The 20311-nt window shown below is 45.1% G+C and overlaps 1 protein-coding gene across 3 annotated transcripts in view; it reads right to left on the reverse strand.

The window, feature by feature from the left end:
* The window catches only part of STX8 (syntaxin 8), a 300489-nt gene that overhangs the window by 246384 nt on the left and 33794 nt on the right, over nt 1–20311 (reverse strand). For 2 of the 3 annotated variants that reach the window (XM_089659572.1, XM_089659574.1), the window contains exons 3-4: nt 14834–14961; nt 7500–7592 (exon numbers count right to left, since the gene is read on the reverse strand). In XM_089659572.1, coding sequence (XP_089515698.1) covers nt 7500–7592; nt 14834–14961 — 221 coding nt within the window. Of the gene's footprint in view, nt 1–7499; nt 7593–11022; nt 11879–14833; nt 14962–20311 lie in introns of those variants that run through there. The other variant, XM_089659571.1, reaches the window with a different exon arrangement.

Here is a 20311-nt window from a genome sequence, read left to right on the forward strand (position 1 = left end):
TCCCTAACCCTCAAGGGGCGTACAATCTAAGGTCCCTAACCCTCAAGGGGCGTACAATCTAAGGTCCCTGACCCTCAAGGGGTGTACAATCTAAGGTCCCTAACCCTCAAGGGGCGTACAATCTGAGGTCCCTGACCCTCAAAGGGTGTACAATCTAAGGTCCCTAACCCTCAAGGGGCGTACAATCTAAGGTCCCTAACCCTCAAGGGGCGTACAATCTAAGGTCCCTAACCCTCAAGGGGCGTACAATCTAAGGTCCCTGACCCTCAAGGGGTGTACAATCTAAGGTCCCTGACCCTCAAGGGGTGTACAATCTAAGGTCCCTCACCCTCAAGGGGTGTACAATCTAAGGTCCCTAACCCTCAAGGGGCATACAATCTGAGGTCCCTAACCCTCAAGGGGTGTACAATCTAAGGTCCCTAACCCTCAAGGGGCGTACAATCTAAGGTCCCTAACTCACATTCATACATACACATACTGGGGCCAATTTAGGCAGGATCCAATTAACCTACCAGCATGTCTTTGGAGTGTAGGAGGAAACCGGAGCACCCGGAGGAAACCCACGCAAACACAGGGAGAACATGCAAACTCCATGCAGGAGGCGCCATGGTCAGGAATTGAACCCATGACCCATTTACTGCAAGGCAGACGTGCTAACCACTAAGCCACTGTGCCGCCCATAGATGCTAAATAAAACAGATATGTACAGCACCTTATTGGCTGTTGTCAGTCTTGCTCTGCAGCCACAGTGCAGATGCCAACAAACAATGTAAACAAAGTAATGTGTATCCAGATTACAGCTTGGTATTCCTTTAGCTAAAAAGCTAATATGCTTTAAAGTGTTACTAAACCCACAACAGTACAACCAGTCTGTAGATGCAGTAAAGCATGCTTGTTATACTCACTGTGGAACCTAAGGGGTTAATCCTCTGCATTGTGTAAAAAGGCCGTTTGCCCCTCCTCTTGTTCAGATGTCCACCTGCTACGACAGATTGAACCCGTATCCACATGCACATGCTCAGTTTGGTGTGTTTTGCTAGAGTTTTTTTTTTTTTATTGGGAGAGTGCATATGATCAACACAGGGCCAATCAGCACTGTCCAGACAGAGGTCATAGGTTTTGCATCCTCCTAGAGCAGAAAGGAACTCCTCCTACAAGCTTTAACCAGTGCTCTGCTGAAGTCACAATACTGCTCTAGCTGCTGATGGGAAAGGGTATTTAGCAGTTTATATTTACCAAAATAATTGCATTTCCATGTTCTGTGGGAGACCGGATATAGTGAATGCAGGGTCCGGCGAGAGCGGATATAATGAATGCAAGGTCCGGGGAAACTAGATATAGTGAATGCAGGGTTCGGGGAGACTAGAAATAGTGAATGCAGGGTCCGGGGAAACTAGATATAGTGAATGCAGGGTTCGGGGAGAGCGGATATAGTGAATGCGGGGTCCGGGGAGAGCGAATATAAGGAATGCGGGGTCCGGGGAGACCGGATATAGTGAATGCGGGGTTCGGGGAGAGCGGATATAGTGAATGCGGGGTCCGGGGAGAGCGGATATAGTGAATGCGGGGTCCGGGGAGAGCGGATATAGTGAATGCGGGGTCCGGGGAGAGCGGATATAGTGAATGCGGGGTCCGGGGAGAGCGGATATAGTGAATGCGGGGTCCGGGGAGAGCGGATATAGTGAATGCGGGGTCCGGGGAGAGCGGATATAGTGAATGCGGGGTCCGGGGAGAGCGGATATAGTGAATGCGGGGTCCGGGGAGAGCGGATATAGTGAATGCGGGGTCCGGGGAGAGCGGATATAGTGAATGCAGGGTCCGGGGAGAGCGGATATAGTGAATGCAGGGTCCGGGGAGAGCGGATATAGTGAATGCAGGGTCCGGGGAGAGCGGATATAGTGAATGCAGGGTCCGGGGAGAGCGGATATAGTGAATGCAGGGTTCGGGGAGAGCGGATGTAGTGAATGCAGGGTTCGGGGAGACTAGAAATAGTGAATGCAGGGTCCGGGGAAACTAGATATAGTGAATGCAGGGTTCGGGGAGAGCGGATATAGTGAATGCGGGGTCCGGGGAGACAAGATATAGTGAATGCAGGGTTCGGAGAGACCGGATATAGTGAATGCGGGGTCTGGGGAGACCAGATATAGTGAATGCAGGGTTCGGGGAGACTAGAAATAGTGAATGCAGGGTCCGGGGAAACTAGATATAGTGAATGCAGGGTCCGGGGAGACCGGATATAGTGAATGCAGGGTCCAGGGAGAGCGGATATAGTGAATGCAGGGTCTGGGGAGACCAGATATAGTGAATGCAGGGTTCGGAGAGACCGGATATAGTGAATGCGGGGTCCGGGGAGAACTGATATAGTGAATGCAGGGTCCAGGGAGAGCGGATATAGTGAATGCAGGGTCTGGGGAGACCAGATATAGTGAATGCAGGGTTCGGAGAGACCGGATATAGTGAATGCAGGGTCCGGGGAGAGCGGATATAGTGAATGCGGGGTCCGGGGAGAGCGGATATAGTGAATGCGGGGTCTGGGGAGACCAGATATAGTGAATGCAGGGTTCGGGGAAACCGGATACAGTGAATGCGGGGTCCGGGGAGAGCGGATATAGTGAATGCAGGGTCCGGGGAGAGCGGATGTAGTGAATGCAGGGTCCGGGGAGAGCGGATATAGTGAATGCAGGGTCCGGGGAGAGCGGATATAGTGAATGCAGGGTCCGGGGAGAGCGGATATAGTGAATGCTGGGTCCGGGGAGAGCGGATATAGTGAATGCAGGGTCCGGGGAGAGCAGATATAGTGAATGCAGGGTCCGGGGAGAGCAGATATAGTGAATGCAGGGTCCGGGGAGAGCAGATATAGTGAATGCAGGGTCCGGGGAGAGCAGATATAGTGAATGCAGGGTCCTGGGTTTAGTAACACTTTAAAGATAGGGTTAAGATCTACTTTAAAGTGGTTGTAAACCCTTACATATACCCAGTGAAGCGACTGGCCTCAGGTGATACACAGTGAAACAAATCCTCCAAACATAAGCTGTACCTGTTTATCTGCAGTCTTCTCTACAGCCGTTCAAAGTGCTAAATTTACAAAGCTTACCTGAGAGTTCAGGAAAAAGGGGGCAGAGAGCTGAAACTACACACTGCAGAACTCAGTGAGGAGAGCTTTAGGGGCTGATTGGAGGAAAGAGACCACACACACACACACACGTCACGGGAACAAAACTGAGGCCGACGATATGCTTGAGGTCCCTCCCCTGTCACCAATTTTCTCTTGGTGTCAGGAAAACTTGCCAGAAGTGATTCATGCCGATAGCAGAGGAACGAAGCGGAAGACAGAAATGTTCTTAATTGGCAGTTCAGTAACAATTACAGGTCTTGTCCTTCCCCAGCCTGTAAGAGGACAGTGAAGGAGAAGAGGCAGACTGACTAGGTCATCACTCTGATCTCTACTCCATTAGCAAATAATCAAATTCATGTCATTAGACGGTTTGCTTTATTAAAAAAAATGCATTTAATGAGTACAGAGCAGCATTGTTATGTATTTTTCATATCTATCTGGAGTCTAGCATTAGGCCGAATGCACATTCCATGGAGGCACGGGTCCTCACCGAGGCACAAGACACTGTATTTTACCTTCATTTGGTAAGTAGAAACGGCTTTATTTAATATTTTCCTTCATGGTCACTGAAAAAGGACGCAGGCAAGGACGACGCTGACTACTGGCTGCACAGTAAGCAGGGAGTAGGCCGCATCCGACCCTCAGGCTGCAGGTTGGGCACCAGAACTCTACAGTATCCGTAATCCGGAGGAGCCGGCGGCCCTGAGACAGACGATTGTGCAGTCTCTCACTTTATGTTTGTTTTGTCAGCGCAAGCTTCTCACAAGAGACAAATATTTTTACCGCAGCCGAGGAAATGATTTGTTTTCTTGTCTGTTTGACCCGGCGCAGGACAAAAACACCTTGCAAATGTCAACCACTTGACAAGACAAGGTCTGTCGGGGGCCAATCGACGGGAGAGAAAGATATTCAGCCGGGCCAGGGAGAATTTCACTTTTGTAAACAGTGACATCATGGCAACAACATCAAACTTCACTGCTAAAGCAGAACTCTGAGCTTTATCAGAAAAAAAAAAACAAAAACACGCAGCTTTGAAGAGCTCTCAACATGAAAGCAAGAAGAGATAGTTCGCTTGTTTGTAAGTCGATGAGCTGTATGCAGGAAGAGCTCTGCGCATTAACCCCTTCATGCCGGCACCTCCCGGCCCTTTAAGAGTTTCAGAAGCCGGGAGGCGGGGCGGGGTTCAGGGTCATGTGACCGCTGTGACTTTCACATGATCGGGAAAAGTCCCGATCGAAAGAGGAGATCGGGACCTTTCCGTGAGTACCGGACATGTGTGCTCCGCACAGGGCGCGCGCTGTCGGCACATATGTCCTTTTTTAATAGAGCGCAAATTTGTGGCCTCTCGGCGTCTACGGGAGGCTGCACATTTGCGTGTGGCCGGCGTGAAGAGGTTAACCACCCGCCCTCCTCAGGATTTTCCCCCTCCCCCTTCCCGACCAGGCCATTTTTTGCGTTACAGCGCTGCGTTACTTTAACTCACAATTGAGCGGTGATGCAACGCTGCACCCAAACAAAATTTATGTCCTTTTTTTTCTAATGAATTGAGCTTTCCTTAGGTGGTATTTGATCGCCTGTGCGGTTTTTATTTTTTGCACTATAAAAAAAACAAAAAAAAAAGACCGACAATTTTGAGAAAAAAAACAATAATTTTGACTTTTTGCTATTAAACATGTCCAGTAAAAAAATAAAAAAAAAAATCAAATTTTGTCACAAATTTAGGCCAAAGCGTATTCTGCTCCGTGTCCTTGCTTAAAAAACCCAATACGTGTAAATTTAATGATTTGAGTGAAAGTTATAGTGTTTACAAATTGCGGTAGATACTGGAATTTTTTTCTAATTATTTTTACTAGTAATGGCGGCGATCTGTTAAGTTGTCACTGTTAGGATTTGCAGGAGGAATACCATTGTGTTGCATGCAGGTCATTTCACTCACCCAACAAATACAATTAAAAACAATTAATATTATTATTATACAGGATTTATGGCGCCAACAGTTTGCTCAGCGCTTTACAATATAACGGGAGACAATACAGCAACAACACAAGAGGGATAGGAGGGCCCTGATCCTGGGAGCTTACAATCTAGGAGACAATAACAATTACTTACAAAGCCATCCACAACTCTGCCCCCGGCTACATCACCAACCTGGTCTCAAAATATCAACCAAACCGCTCTCTTCGATCCTCCCAAGACCTTCTGCTCTCTAGTTCCCGTGTCACCTCCTCCTATGCTCACCTCCAGGACTTCTCCTGAGCTTCTCCCATCCTAGGGAACTCTCTACCCCAATCTGTCCGGCTATCTCCTAATCTATCCAACTTTAGACAATGCCTGAAAACCTCTTTAAAGAAGCCTGTCCTGCTTTTACCTAGTAAACTGCCTTTTATTTCCTCCATCAGCTCCTCCCCCCCTCAGCTATTACCTTTTGTATCACTCAACCCCTCCTAGATTGTAAGCTTTAACGAGCCGGGCCCTCTGTTTCCTCTTGTACCGAATTGTATTGTAACTGTAATGTGTGCCTTCATTTTGTAAAGTGCTGAGCAAACTGTTGGCGCTATATAAATCCTGTATAATAACAATAATAAATGCATGTAGGGCTACAACAATCATTTTCATATTCGATTATTTGGCCGATTGTTTCGATTAATCGGATATAAAAAAAACTTAAAGTGTGGTGTATAATTAAGTTAATATGTAAGGTTTGACAAAAAAAAAAAAAAAAAAAGACAATTTATTCTTAAATATCTATATGTAGTGGTAATATAAATAACCAGATATATGGTTAGGGAACAAAATATCTAATCTCTAATATCTGAGAAAAACAGACAGAAGGGATGTATATACTATCAGGAGGTTGAATCCGGTGCATATCATCAGACGCAGAGATCAAAATTGTTATCGAAAATATTTTTTTGAAAAAACGAAAATGCTGTTTTACAGATTTTCAGACAGGATTGTAATATAGGTTGGAGCCTTACGTGCCGACGTCATACCGCCGCGGCCAGAGCTCGGAGCGGCGGCCAGTTTGGTATGCTTTTAGGCATTAACTCTTTGCTGTATCCATGTGGATTGCTTTTAACTATTTACAATAAATACTACACTATATTGCCATACCTTCGGCTCCTGTGGTGAGTTTCTCCACTCTAGGAGGATCCTTGGCTGGTTTTGCATAGCCCTGACCCTGGAGAAGTCCGGTCCTTATTTATGGCTTCCTGAGACCCCCCCATAAGGTTCAGCATTATCGCGATTTTATATATATATATATATATATATATATATATATATATATACACACATATACATATATATATATACACATATACACACACATATATGTGTGTATATATATATATATATATATATATATATATATATAAATAAACTCAGTGGCTAGACTCATCCACCTCACCAACTGCTCCACATCTGCCTCCCCCTCTGCCAATCCCTTCATTGGCTCCCGATTGCCCAACGCATCAAATTCAAACTGCTAACCCTGACCTACAAAGCCATTCACAACGCTGCCCCAAACTACATAACTGACCTGATACCCAAACACTACCCTACCCGTGCCCTCCGCTCCTCACAGGACCTCCTACTCTCCAGCTCCCTGGTTTCCTCCTCCCACGCCCGATTGCAGGACTTCTCCAGGACTTCCCCCATCCTCTGGAACTCCCTACCCCAATCCATCAGACTGTCACCTACCCTCCTCACCTTCAGGCGCACCCTGAAAACCCTCCTCTTCAGGGAAGCCTACCCCAACCTCACCTAACACCCGACCTTACCTAACCACTAACCTCCTTCACTCCTCCCACCACTCCATCCCCCACAGCCATCTCCTCCTGTACCACCTTCCCCTCCCTCAAAGACTGTAAGCTCAAAAGAGCAGGGCCCTCGAACCCCTCGTGTATTGTATTGTTACTGTCTTGTCTCATGTTCTGTCCCCCTTGCTACTGTACAGTGCTGAGCATACACTTTGGCACTATATAAATACTGTATAATAATAATATATATATATATATATATATATATATATATATATATTTACACACACATATATATTTATTTACATACACACGTGTGTGTGTGTATATATATATATATATATATATATATACACACATACATACACACAGTTTCCTGTATGATGTTAGCAGCTTATCAATAATTTTTCAATAATTTTTATTTCTTACTTGGCTGCTCTACAGTTGGCAAAACAAATAAATTAAATTGCTTGTGCAAATATAATTTGATATGTGACACGGCGAATACAGAGAATACAGTGCAGCCTGCACTAATATCAGGAGGGTTCTCAGTTAGGAGGAACCCAAGCTGGCCCAGGACTCAGGCACAGCACACAGCAATAGGTGTAATAGTAACCGCTCACCGTTCTGGTCGTCCAGCTCGTTCCCAATGTCGTAGCCCATCTGCTTCTGTCGAGCCAGGATGTTGCTGAGAGCATCCAAACCAGCATCTTGTTCTGAACACAAAGAGATTTGTTTTGTTTATTTCGATTTACTTTTTCATTTTAGCTTTTATATGTATCAAACGTATGGGAGAGATCACATAGAGGAGGGATGCAGAGGTAATTATTCTTTAACAAGAAGATGCACAACAGACATGAAATTGTGAGGAAGGCATGGCATAAAGAAGATCGTCATAGATACAAGGAGAAAACAAAATTCTCTATTTTATCTATTTGAAACATGTGGTTATAAGCTGTAAACCCCCCCCCCCCCCCCCCCCTGACCAGGCCATTTTTTTGCAAAACGGCGCTGCGTTACTTTACATGACAATTGCGCGGTCATGCAATGCTGCACCCAAATGAAATTTACGACCTTTTTTTCCCAAGAATAGAGCTTTCTTTCAGTGGCAGTCGATTGCCTGTGCGGTTTTTTTTTATATTGCAAAAAATAAAAAAGACAGATAATTTTAAGACAAAAAAAAAATATTATTGACTTTTTGCTATGTCCAGTAAAAAAAAAAAAACTTAAAAAAACACAATTTCATCATAGATTTAGGCCAAATGTATTCTGCTCTGTGTCTTTGGTAAAATAAATCCCAATACATGTAAATTAATTGGATTACGTGAAAGTTTACAAATGAGTATATATACTGGAATGTTTGTTTTTTGTTTTCAGTAGTAATCAGCGACTTATAGCGGGACTGCGGCGGGCATTCTGACACTGGGGGGTAACTAACTTGGTGTCACGGACATCCCCAGTGACACCAATAGTGATCAGGGCTAATAAAAAGCACTGACACTGTACTAATGGCACTGGACAGGAAGGGGTTAACATCTGGGGTGATCAAAGGGTTAACTGTGTGCATGGAATGTTTTACTGTCAGTTTGTTTTACTGTAATCACACTGCATAGCACAGCCATCCACAGCAGTGTGCCCGAGCTGACAGGGAGGAGGACTGTTAGTAAACAAAACAGTCCTCCTCCCTGTCGGAGATCTTCGGAAATCACCGGGTGCCGCAAGTAATTGCCGGTCAGGACCCAGTGATTGACAGCCGTGGCGTGTGTTTTACTATATGTGCTGTGTCTGTTTCACTGTAAGCACACTGCTTTGTATGACTCTGCTATGCAGTGCATAAGTTGAACAAAGCCTCAGAACTGCCATCAACACTGCACCATTAAAAAAAGGTGCAAATACCAAGAGCAATGAGGTTCCAGGGGATACGTAGATAACCACAGCATGGACAGCACGAATAACTTCCCAACCAGCAATGATCTGAGGAAGGGGCAAAACATGTTATCATGATTGCTGGCTTCTCCTTTGGTTTGACATGATTTGATTGCTCCCCTGAGCTTCCAGTTTGCCCTCACCATCCCTTATTCGGGCGGTCTCTCACCAAGTGTATGACATTACAACCGGATTTGGGACATGTGACTTCCGGCAGATGTGCCATCTTAGTGATCCCCGCGGTTGCCATTCACCCAGCCTTCCCACTGTCCTGAGGTTCCTGGGTTGAGCAGCCTACTGTTGGGTCCAGGATCATGTGTCATCCTCCAGCTTCTGGAAATATGTGTTTCTCCTCTCCATTGGTGTGGTGATGTATCAATCTGGGCACTCCTATATGTCATGCTTTTTAACCCAACATTAATTGATTTTAACTGTTCCTGGGCTTGTGACTCTATTGACTTCTACCTGTATCTGATGGATATGTCCCTGTAGGCAGGCAGGCAGGGTGCGGGAGCTGGAGAAGTAGCAAGCTGCAGGGGGAGAGGAACACACATAATGTCACTGGTTGATAGGATGCCACGGGTCCTAGCAACCAATGGCTGCTGAGCAGCGGGGATCCTGATGCTACAGACTGGCTAGTTGGCAGTCCAGGCAGGAGCGCCGCTCAGTCCAGGTCCAATCTTCTAATGGGGAAACTAATCTAGATGACAACTTTCCAAGAGAATTTCCTCTTATTTCCTGCTTAGTCTACAGGACAGACAGTGAATGGAAATCTCCCCAGTAACACACAGAAAAAAAAAAAAAAAAAAAAAAAAAAAAGGACAAGAGTTTTTACAAGACCTTAATGAGACAAGTCAATTTTAAAGTAAAGCTGTCACATACCAAGCTATTCAAACAACGCATATTATTACATAAAGAGTTGTTACTGTCAATAAAAAACATTAAAATGATCAGTAGAGCGGGAAGGTACATGAAGCTGAATTACATGGAAGTGTCAATTCTTCCTGCAGAAGCTGGGCTTGTGTCCTGCTTACCCCTAACGCAGGTGGTCAGACACTAGAGCTGGCTTCTGTGTTCTTCATCTATAGCAGCCCCATTTCCCGTAAGGTAGGCAGGCCTACCGGTACTCGGTTGCCCCCCAGGGACTTTTACACAATGCTATAGTTCCTGGCCACCACGCTGGAGCAGGCGAGAATTGAGCACAGTGAACTGGTACGTGCGGTTGGCAGACAGGCAGATTGGTTCAATGGCAGTCCAGGAACAGGGCAGGCAAGGTTCAGAATAGTCAGGGTCAAATCAGTAGATCAAAAGGTAGGCAGAGGGTAGTTGATATCCAATCCAAAGTCGTCAATGAGGGAGGAAAACAGGAAGCTTGGAGTACAGGTTACAAATGCAAGATCACCAGTATGAGACTGCAGGCCTGGCTGGCTTAAATCAGGTTTGACCTCCACCCAGAGACTGGCCACATTACCCACCTTGCAGGGGACAGACAGACAGGGAGAATGTATCACAGCCAAAACCAGAATGTTGAAATACCACCAGCAACTGTGATGGACCAAAAGCACTACACACTCCTCACAGCTTCAAACTTTCCCTTCTACCTCATGAGCCTTCCCATTTGTTTTCAATGTGATCCATGTCCTCACTGACAAGTAGAGAGGCAGGACCAAGTGTGACTTTTTACAGAAAAATCAAGACTTGCATATAAATTCAGCTGCTTTTATCTCAGCCTCTCCTGATGGTTTCGACATCTAATTTTCACTATAGGCTAGGGCTGTCTTAATGCATGGGTACTGCTCAGGGGCCCCAGGTAAACGGGGGCTCCATGATAATCTTGCATTACATCATACTTGACAACTGTCCCGGATTTGCTGGAATAGTCATGCTTTTTACTAAGCTGTCCCAGGATGGCCAGTACCCTGTAAAACCTGTACTGTGCCCTCTTGCTCCTAATATTGTGTGCGCTCCTGACCATCCCCTCTCCATATTGTGCCCTCCTGCTCCCCCCCCCCCATACCATGCCCTTTGTGTTGATTAGTCTTTTATTTATGGCATGTTTTTGTATTGTTTAAACTAAATTTTATTGAAAGTACAAATACATATATGTAATGGAACCGGACCCCGACTGCACTGGGGTATTTCCGTTAGACTCCCGCTTCCCTGTCCAAACACAAATCCACGGACACCACTGCTGACCAAACAAGACTAGTGACACCAGTCTGTATATACATGGAACTCTTTATTTGAAACTCGAACTGGCTTTTTATACAATACACACTGAGACTGATCACATGATCATATGCAAACGCAGCTATATACAGAAATAGACTAAACACTCTAAAAACAGTAAGTTAATTAGGTTAGCTAGCTGGGTGACCAAAACAAAAGGTGAATGGGAATTCACACCTAGACAATGGTTGGATGAATTAGGATCTCACTACAGAGCAGACGGTCCAGCTCCTTCAATTCACATGTCTAGTTCAGAATCAACAACCAGGAATACTCTTCATATAGCTGATAAATATTACTGTCACATCTGAAGTAATTCCAACCGCATTCTCAGCGTCCATTAGTCACCCTGTGCCCCTAAGAGACACAGGGTGACTTACACATAAGAGGGATATAGGGAGCTGAGACAGGGGTCTCCCTACCTTCCAAAGTGAGCTGGGTACCATGGGCCCCCCCACCCAAAGTGACTCCCGTCACAATATATGTTTAATTCTATCAACTATTTATGCTTTAATTCTTGAAAGTGTGTGCGTGCATTGGGGTAGGCTGGTTGGGGCCCCAGTGCACTACTTTGCCCAAGGGCCCATGATGCTATTAAGCCCCGCTGAAGGCCACCTCTGCTCATGAACCTTTTCCATAAAATGTTCCAAAACGGAGATTCCCAGTTTAAAAGGCCAAGTGCTAATACATACAAATAACATATAGAACGTCTTTCCAAAGTTCGACTCTTTCCCTGCTAGAACGCGGTTATAAGTCAAAGCTGAGGAATGAAGTAGGTCATCGCTTGTGTCTTCTCCTTTGGTCGTGTTCCTGGACTCCAGACACCACCAAACAGCCCGGGCCAAGTCTGTAAGCAAAAAGGGCCAGATGTGCCCTAATTACACGGAGTCTTTATATTAGGGTCCCTGTTTTTAATCATACTTTGCTCAACTGGTGAGTTACATGAAAGCAGAGCTGCTATGAGGCTGTAGGAGAGGCCGGGGATGTGCCGGCTATAAGGGTTGAAGAAAGTTTAAAGGATTAAAAAAAAAAAAATGAATAGGCAGGACGGACGTCCAGGGCATAAAACATTACTTGGTGGGGTAATTGGACTGAAACGCTGGGATTTGAAGGATGAAAATACTCAAATATTTTAATATAGCAATAACACGGAATCTTGTAGAGGCGCCAACTTTTTTTCGGCTTTGAAAACTTTCTCAGAAAATGGTTTGAAATAAATTAGGCATAATTAACTTTAATAGTGTGAACTTTTGTTCACAGCGAAAATGTTCTGGCATAATGGACATGCACTGTTGTCTCACAGGGGTTTATTTACTAAAGCTGGAGAGTCCAAAATCAGACTCCCTTCTGCATAGAAACCAATCAGCTTCTAACCTCAGCTTGTTCAATGAAGCTTTGGCAATGAAACCTGGAAGCTGATTGGTCTCTATGCAGAAGTGAGTCTGATTTTGCACTCTCCAGCTTTAGTAAATAAACCCCACAATGTCTTGGGAGTTTGTGCTATCTAGAGGTCTGCCTGACCCTCCTCACCTGGAAGCATCGCCAATTAAATTATATACAGTGCATTCATAAAGTATTCAGACCCCCTTCACTTTTTCAATGTTGTCATGTTGCAGCCTGATACTACAGTTGTTTAAAGCGGAGTTCCACTCACACTGTAAAAAAAAAATAAAAGTCAGCAGCTACAAAAACTGTAGCTGCTGACTTTTACTAAACAGCCACTTACCTGTCCTACGATCCCACGGTATCCTCCCTGCAGCCCGTTTCACCAGCCGTCTGGTGTTCCAGGGGCCGGCATCTTCAGTGTGGGCAACCGGCTGTGGCAGCTTGCAGGCTTCACAGCCGGTTGCCCACTGCGCATGCGCGAGTGCTGCTGCACTTTCTCGAATGGCCCCGTAGTCTTCTGGGACCTGTCATGTATTCCAGAAGACTACGGGGAGGGAGGGAGGATAGGAGGACAACTTCCGCTTCTGATCACCTAGGCCAATCCTTAATGGCGAGCGGGGGACCAGTCTTTAAAGCGGAACTTCCCCTTTTGGGTGGAGCTCCGCTTTTAAGTTCATTTGTTTCTCATTATTCAACACTTGGTACCCCATAATGACAAAGTGAAAACAGAATTGAAGAAATGTTAAAAATAAAAAATAGAAATATCACATTGGCATAAGTATTCAGACCCTTTGCAACAACACCTGAAATTTAGCTCAGGTGCCTCCTGTTTCTCTTGACTGTTGCTGAGGAGTTTCTACACCTTGATTGGAGTCCACCTCTGGTAACTTAAATTCATTGGACATGACTTGGAAAAAGGCACGCACCTCTCTATAAAAAGGCCTCACAGCTGACAATGCTTACTGTATCAGAGCAAAAGCCATGAGGTCAAAAGGAACTGTCGGTAGAGCTCAGAGACAGGATTATTGCAAGGCACAGACCTGGGGAAGGCTACAAAAAGATTTCTGTTGCACTGAAAGTTCCCAAGAGCACAGTAGCCTCCATAATGCTCAAATGGAAGAAATATGGCATAACCAGGACTCTTCCAAGTGCTGGTCGCCTAGCCAAACTGAGCAATCAGAGAAGAAGGGTCTCTAGTGATTGGATAGGCTGTGTTCTCATGAATATGAAGGGTCTCGGTGATGTCACTGGTCTCTAGTGAATGGATAGGCTGAGTTCTCATGAATATGAAGGGTCTCAGTAATGTCACTGGTCTCTAGTGAATGGATAGGCTGTGTTCTCATGAATATGAAGGGTCTTGGTGATGTCACTGGTCTCTAGTGAACAGATAGGATGTGTTCTCATGAATATGAAGGGTCTCGGTGATGTCACTGGTCTCTAGTGATTGGATAGGCTGCGTTCTCATGAATATGAAGGGTCTCGGTGATGTCACTGGTCTCTAGTGATTAAATAGGCTGCGTTCTCATGAATATGAAGGGTCTCTGTGATGTCACTGGTCTCTAGTGATGGATAGGCTGCGTTCTCATGAATATGAAGGGTCTCGGTGATGTCACTGGTCTCTAGTGATGGATAGGCTGCGTTCTCATGAATATGAAGGGTCTCGGTGATGTCACTGGTCTCTAGTGATGGATAGGCTGCGTTCTCATGAATATGAAGGGTCTCGGTGATGTCACTGGTCTCTAGTGATTGGATAGGCTGCGTTCTCATGAATATGAAGGGTCTCAGTGATGTCACTGGTCTCTAGTGATTGGATAGGCTGTGTTCTCATGAATATGAAGGGTCTCGGTGATGTCACTGGTCTCTAGTGATTGGATAGGCTGCGTTCTCATGAATATGAAGGGTCTCGGTGATGTCACTGGTCTCTAGTGATTGGATAGGCTGTGTTCTCATGAATATGAAGGGTCTCGGTGATGTCACTGGTCTCTAGTGATCGGATAGACTGCGTTCCCATGAATATGAAGGGTCTCTGTGATGTCACTGGTCTCTAGTGATGGATAGGCTGTGTCCTCATGAATATAAAGGGTCTCGGTGATGTCACTGGTCTCTAGTGAACAGATAGGATGTGTTCTTATGAATAGGAAGGGTCTCGGTGACGTAACTGATCACTAGTGATTGAACAGGTTATATTAGGAGCATGGAGTGTCTTGGTGATTCAATGAGGTTTATTTGCTAAAGCTGGTGAGTGCAAAATCAGACTCACATCTGCATAGAAGCCAATCAGCTTCTAACCTCAGCTTTGGCAATAAAACCTGGAAGCTGATTGGTTTCTATGCAGAAACCTGAATGGCTAGGCTTTGTTTTTCATTATTATAGAGCATTTCAATGATGTCACTGGTTCCTAGAGAAGTGCCATTACCTGCGATCATCCGGTGCTGCTGCTGCTTCAGCTCCCTATTTGATAGATTTCTTGTCTCTTCTGGCTCCTCCATCACCCATGGGTTGTATCTAGAGGAACCTGAGGCACCGCCGCTCATCAGACTCGATCTGGTAATAGGAATGTAAACACCAACATAAGTATGAGCAGGGAAACATAAAAGGGCTTCAAATGAGTTAATTAGCAATTTGTGTTTTAGAATTCAGCCAACAGACAAAAGTGCCACACGGTGCATGTAGATCTGAAAAGACTCGGACATTTCTGAACACTGGTAAACGTGCTCTGGAAGCAGGGAACAGTACAGCACAATGGCTTACAGCAATAGGAAACAGGCGCCAAAAACTGAGTAATTACATCTGCCTTACTGTACATAAAATGACCACAAACTACACGTAGTAACACATTTATAAACACCATTTACACATAGTAAAAAGGTTATACATATGTTCATATAAAAATGCTTTTAAAAAGATGCAGCCGATTACGGCGCTCAGTACCCAACCGATGTGAGCAGCCGGGGTACTATGTGATCGCTATGATTGGTCATAGCAATCACATGACCCCTTAAGGGTTAAGGACTGAGGTGAATGTACAATATACAGTGGGGCAAAAAAGTATTTAGTCAGCCACCAATTGTACAAGTTCTCCCACTTACAAAGATGAGAGAGGCCTGTAATTGGCATCATAGGGAGACCTCAACTATGAGAGACAAAATGAGAAAACAAATCCAGACAATCACATTGGCTGATTTGGAAAGAATTTATTTGCAAATTATGGTGGAAAATAACGATTTGGTGAATATGAAAAGTTCATGTCAATACTTTGTTATATATCCTTTGTTGGCAATGACAGAGGTCAGACGTTTCCTGGAAGTCCTCACAAGGTTGGCACACACTGTTGCTGGTATGTTGGCCCATCCTCCATGCAGATCTCCTCTAGAGCAGTGATGTTTTGGGGCTGTCGCTGGGCAACACAGACTTTCAACTCCCTCCAAAGGTTTTCTATGGGGTTGAGATCTGGAGACTGGCTAGGCCACTCAAGGACCTTGAAATGCTTCTTACGAAGCCACTCCTTCATTGCCCGGGCGGTATGTTTGGGATCATTGTCATGTTGGAAGACCCAGCCACGTTTCATCTTCAATGCCCTTGCTGATGGAAGGAGGTTTACACTCAAAATCTCACGATACATGGCCCCATTCATTCTGTCCTGTACACGGATCAGTCGTCCTGGTCCCTTTGCGGAGAAACAGCCCCAAAGCATGATGTTGCCACCCCCATGCTTCACAGTAGGTATGGTGTTCTTTGGATGCAACTCGGCATTCTCTCTCCTCCAAACAAGACGAATTGTGTTTCTACCAAACAGTTCTATTTTGGTTTCATCTGACCATATGACATTCTCCCAATCCTCTTCTGGATCATCCAAATGCTCTCTAGCAAACTTCAGACGGGCCCGGACATGTACTGGATTAAGCAGGGGGACACGTCTGGCACTGCAGGATCTGAGTCCCTGGCGGCGTAGTGTGTTACTGATGGTAGCCTTTGTTACGTTGGTCCCAGCTCTCTGCAGGTCATTCACTAGGTCCCCACGTGTGGTCCTGGGATTTTTGCTCACCGTTCTTGTGATCATTTTAACCCCACGGGGTGAGATCTTGCGTGGAGCCCCAGATCGAGGGAGATTATCAGTGGTCTTGTATGTCTTCCATTTTCTAATTATTGCTCCCACAGTTGATTTGTTCACACCAAGCTGCTTGCCTATTGCAGATTCAGTCTTCCCAGCCTGGTGCAGGTCTACAATTTTGTTTCTGGTGTCCTTCGACAGCTCCTTAGTCTTCACCATAGTGGAGTTTGGAGTGTGACTGTTTGAGGTTGTGGACAGGTGTCTTTTATACTGATAAGTTCAAACAGGTGCCATTGATACAGGTAATGAGTGCAGGACAGAGGAGCCTCTTAAAGAAGAAGGTACAGGTCTGTGAGAGCCAGAAATCTTGCTTGTTGTAGGTGACCAAATACTTATTTTCCACCATAATTTGCAAATAAATTATTTCCAGATCAGCCAATGTGATTGTCTGGATTTGTTTTCTCATTTTGTCTCTCATAGTTGAGGTCTCCCTATGATGCCAATTACAGGCCTCTCTCATCTTTTTAAGTGGGAGAACTTATACAACTGGTGGCTAACTAAATACTTTTTTGCCCCACTGTATATGGAAAGCTCTGCGTAAATTGACGGCATTATATAAGTACCTGAAATAAATAATACATGATTACAATGTAAATGAATGGCTTCCGTTCATGACTGTTTTCTTTACTATTGTGATGTACCTATCACATGGTACCTGGGCCAATCACAGCATCCCGTACCAGGTGATTAGCTGTAGCCAATCACAGATCACAAGCTGTCATCAATGAAAGCCATTCATGACAGCTAAAACTATTGCTTATAACAGTGATCATCATTGTTATAAGCAATAATAGCATAAAAAAACACAAAAAAATCCTTATCACCCCTCCAGAGTAGTATAATGTCACTATGGGGACACTGAACTACTCGGATAACAGGGTGTGAAAAAAAATAGGAAATAGAAAAAAAAACAATGTTTAAAGTATGGGAATTTGTTTTGTTTTAAAATCATACTTACCTAGGTGGATGCTGCATCTGTCCCCCGCCAGCTCTATCTAAGTGTGAGAACTCAGCAGTCACATACAGGGGCAGGCTGACAACTCATGGGGCCCCCGGGCAATGTGGATCATGGGGCCCCTGTGTCCTTGCCCAAACTCAAAAAAGCCTATGAAAAAGGTACCAGGGGCATCTCATGGGGCCCCCTACTGACCCCGAGCCCTCGGGCAGTGCCTGAGTTTCCAAATGGTCAGTCCGCCCCTGGTCACATGACTGCTGATCGCAGAGTTCCCACAGCCGCTCTGAGAAGTCGCCGCTGTCTGCTCTGCTCCCCCCTCCTTTCCCAGTGCTCACTGGAGCTCTGGACTGTGGAGGGGGAGGGAGCGGCTGGATCAGGCTCTCAGTGGCTCCCTGACAGGCTGAGCCAGGTGCCACTCCAGACTCTGGGGTAGATCCCAACTTTAACATCGGGATCTTTCCCCAGCCTGTACAAGCTGAGTGACATCAGGTGACAGAGGACTTCAGCCCGCTATCAGCTGAAAACGGGTCACAGGGGTGCAGAACAAACTATACTCCTGTGATCCACAGAAGTACATCCAAAAGAGCTTTGGCTGTACTTCTCCTTTAAAAAAAAAAAGTTTTTTTTTTTCTTTTTTTTACATACGGTCACCTGTCAGTGTCCCTGTTCACCACCACACCAGTCATATGGTGACGCTGTACTGCATTGGTGACATTATGTTAAAAAAATTACATGTGAAAAAAAAGTTTTTATTTAATTTCTTTATTTTCCACAAAATTGTGACAAAAAAATACAACTTCAAAAGACTCGCCATGCCTCTTACTAGATACATCAGACTGTCTACTTTCCAAGAAAAAAAAAAAAAAAAGGGTTAATTTAGGGGGTATTTGTACTGTCCGAGCAGTTTAGGTCCTCATGATATTAGATAGGCCATTAGTACAGTTCGTACATCAGGACTGATCAATTTTCAAACATATATCCCATAGTTTGTAGACTCCATAACTTTCACACAAACCAATTAATATACACTTATTGGGATTTTTACCAAAGACATGTAGCAGAATAAATGTTGACCTAAATTTATGAAGAAATTTTATTTTATTGGATATGTTTTATAACAGAAAGTTGAAAATAATGTATTTTTTTTTTCTTTCGATCTAAACGTCACCTTACTTGCCCCATAACGTTTGTATGCACTGGTCTCAGATATTTCAATAAAACATTTGGTACCAGATAATTATTTATGTATTTCATTTACATACAGTATATAGCGCTGTCAATTTACGCAGCACTTTACATATATATTGTATTATTATTATTATTCAGGATTTATACAGCGCCAACAGTGTGCTCAGCGCTTTACAATATAACGGGAGACAATACAGTTCAATACAAGAGTTATGAGGGCCCTGCTCCTTGGAGCTTGCAATCTAAGAGGGAGCGGCATTGTACATTCACATCAGTCCCTAACCCTCAAGGGGCGTACAATCTAAGGTCCCTAACCCTCAAGGGGCGTACAATCTAAGGTCCCTAACCCTCAAGGGGCGTACAATCTAAGGTCCCTAACCCTCAAGGGGCGTACAATCTAAGGTCCCTAACCCTCAAGGGGCGTACAATCTAAGGTCCCTAACCCTCAAGGGGCGTACAATCTAAGGTCCCTAACCCTCAAGGGGCGTACAATCTAAGGTCCCTAACCCTCAAGGGGCGTACAATCTAAGGTCCCTAACCCTCAAGGGGCGTACAATCTAAGGTCCCTAATCCTCAAGGGGCGTACAATCTAAGGTCCCTAACTTACATTCATACATACACATACTAGGGACAATATAGACAGCATCCAGTTAACCTACCAGCATGCCTTTGGAGTGTGGGAGGAAGCCAAACTACCAGGAGGAAACCCACGCAGGCACAGGGAGAACATGCAAACTCCAAGCAGGCAGTGCCGTGGTTGGGATTCGAACCAGCAACCAGGGGCGGACTGACAACTCATGGGACCCCCGGGCAATAGGGGATCATGGGGCCCCTGTGTCCTTGCCCAAACTCAAAAAAGCCAATGAAAAAGGTACCAGGGGCATCTCATGGGGCCCCCTACTGACCCCCCAGGCAATAGCTGATCATGGGGCCCGTGTCCTTGCCCAAACTCAAAAAAGCCTATGAAAAAGGTACCAGGGGCATCTCATAGGGCCCCCTACTGACCCCGGGCCCTCAGGCAGTGCCCGAGTTTCCAAATGGTCAGTCCGCCCCTGCCAGCAACCCTTGTACTGCCAGGCAGAAGTGCTAACCATTTAGCCACTGTGCTGCCCATATTGTTTTTTTTTTCATAATTTTCTGTCTTTTTTCGTTTATATAGCAAGAAATAAAAACAGTGATGATCAAATACCACCAAAAGAAAGTTCTATTTGTGTGAAAAAAAATGGTAAAAATGTAATTTGGGTACAGTGTTGCATGACCGCGCAATTATCAGTTAAATTAGCACAGTGCTGAAAAGCAAAAAAAATGGCTGGGAGATAAAACAGTCATCGCCGAAAGATGACTTATTAAATCATACACTTTGGAGGTCTTGCTGGGAATAGGAGGTGATGCTGGTGTGGTGGCGGAGATGCAAGGAGCAAAATGTTTTCCCCTGTAACTACTGTGTGCTACATAAAGTGGAGTAGAGAGCCATCTAGTGACCAAATTTGGGCAGTGCTGGTGCCAGATTTTCCATAGCAGACAGCTGCCTTGTTGCAGGGAGGATTCAGCCAGATGTGGAGCTGCATTTCCCAAATGTAGCCACTTGCACAGCCTCTATTGCTTTATAGCAGTGGTTCTCAACCTTCCTAATGCCGCGA

The sequence above is a fragment of the Staurois parvus genome, unplaced genomic scaffold (assembly GCF_062004578.1).
Source record: "Staurois parvus isolate SC_StPar_1 unplaced genomic scaffold, SC_StPar_1.0 ptg001165l, whole genome shotgun sequence".
Taxonomy (NCBI): Eukaryota; Metazoa; Chordata; class Amphibia; order Anura; family Ranidae; genus Staurois; species Staurois parvus.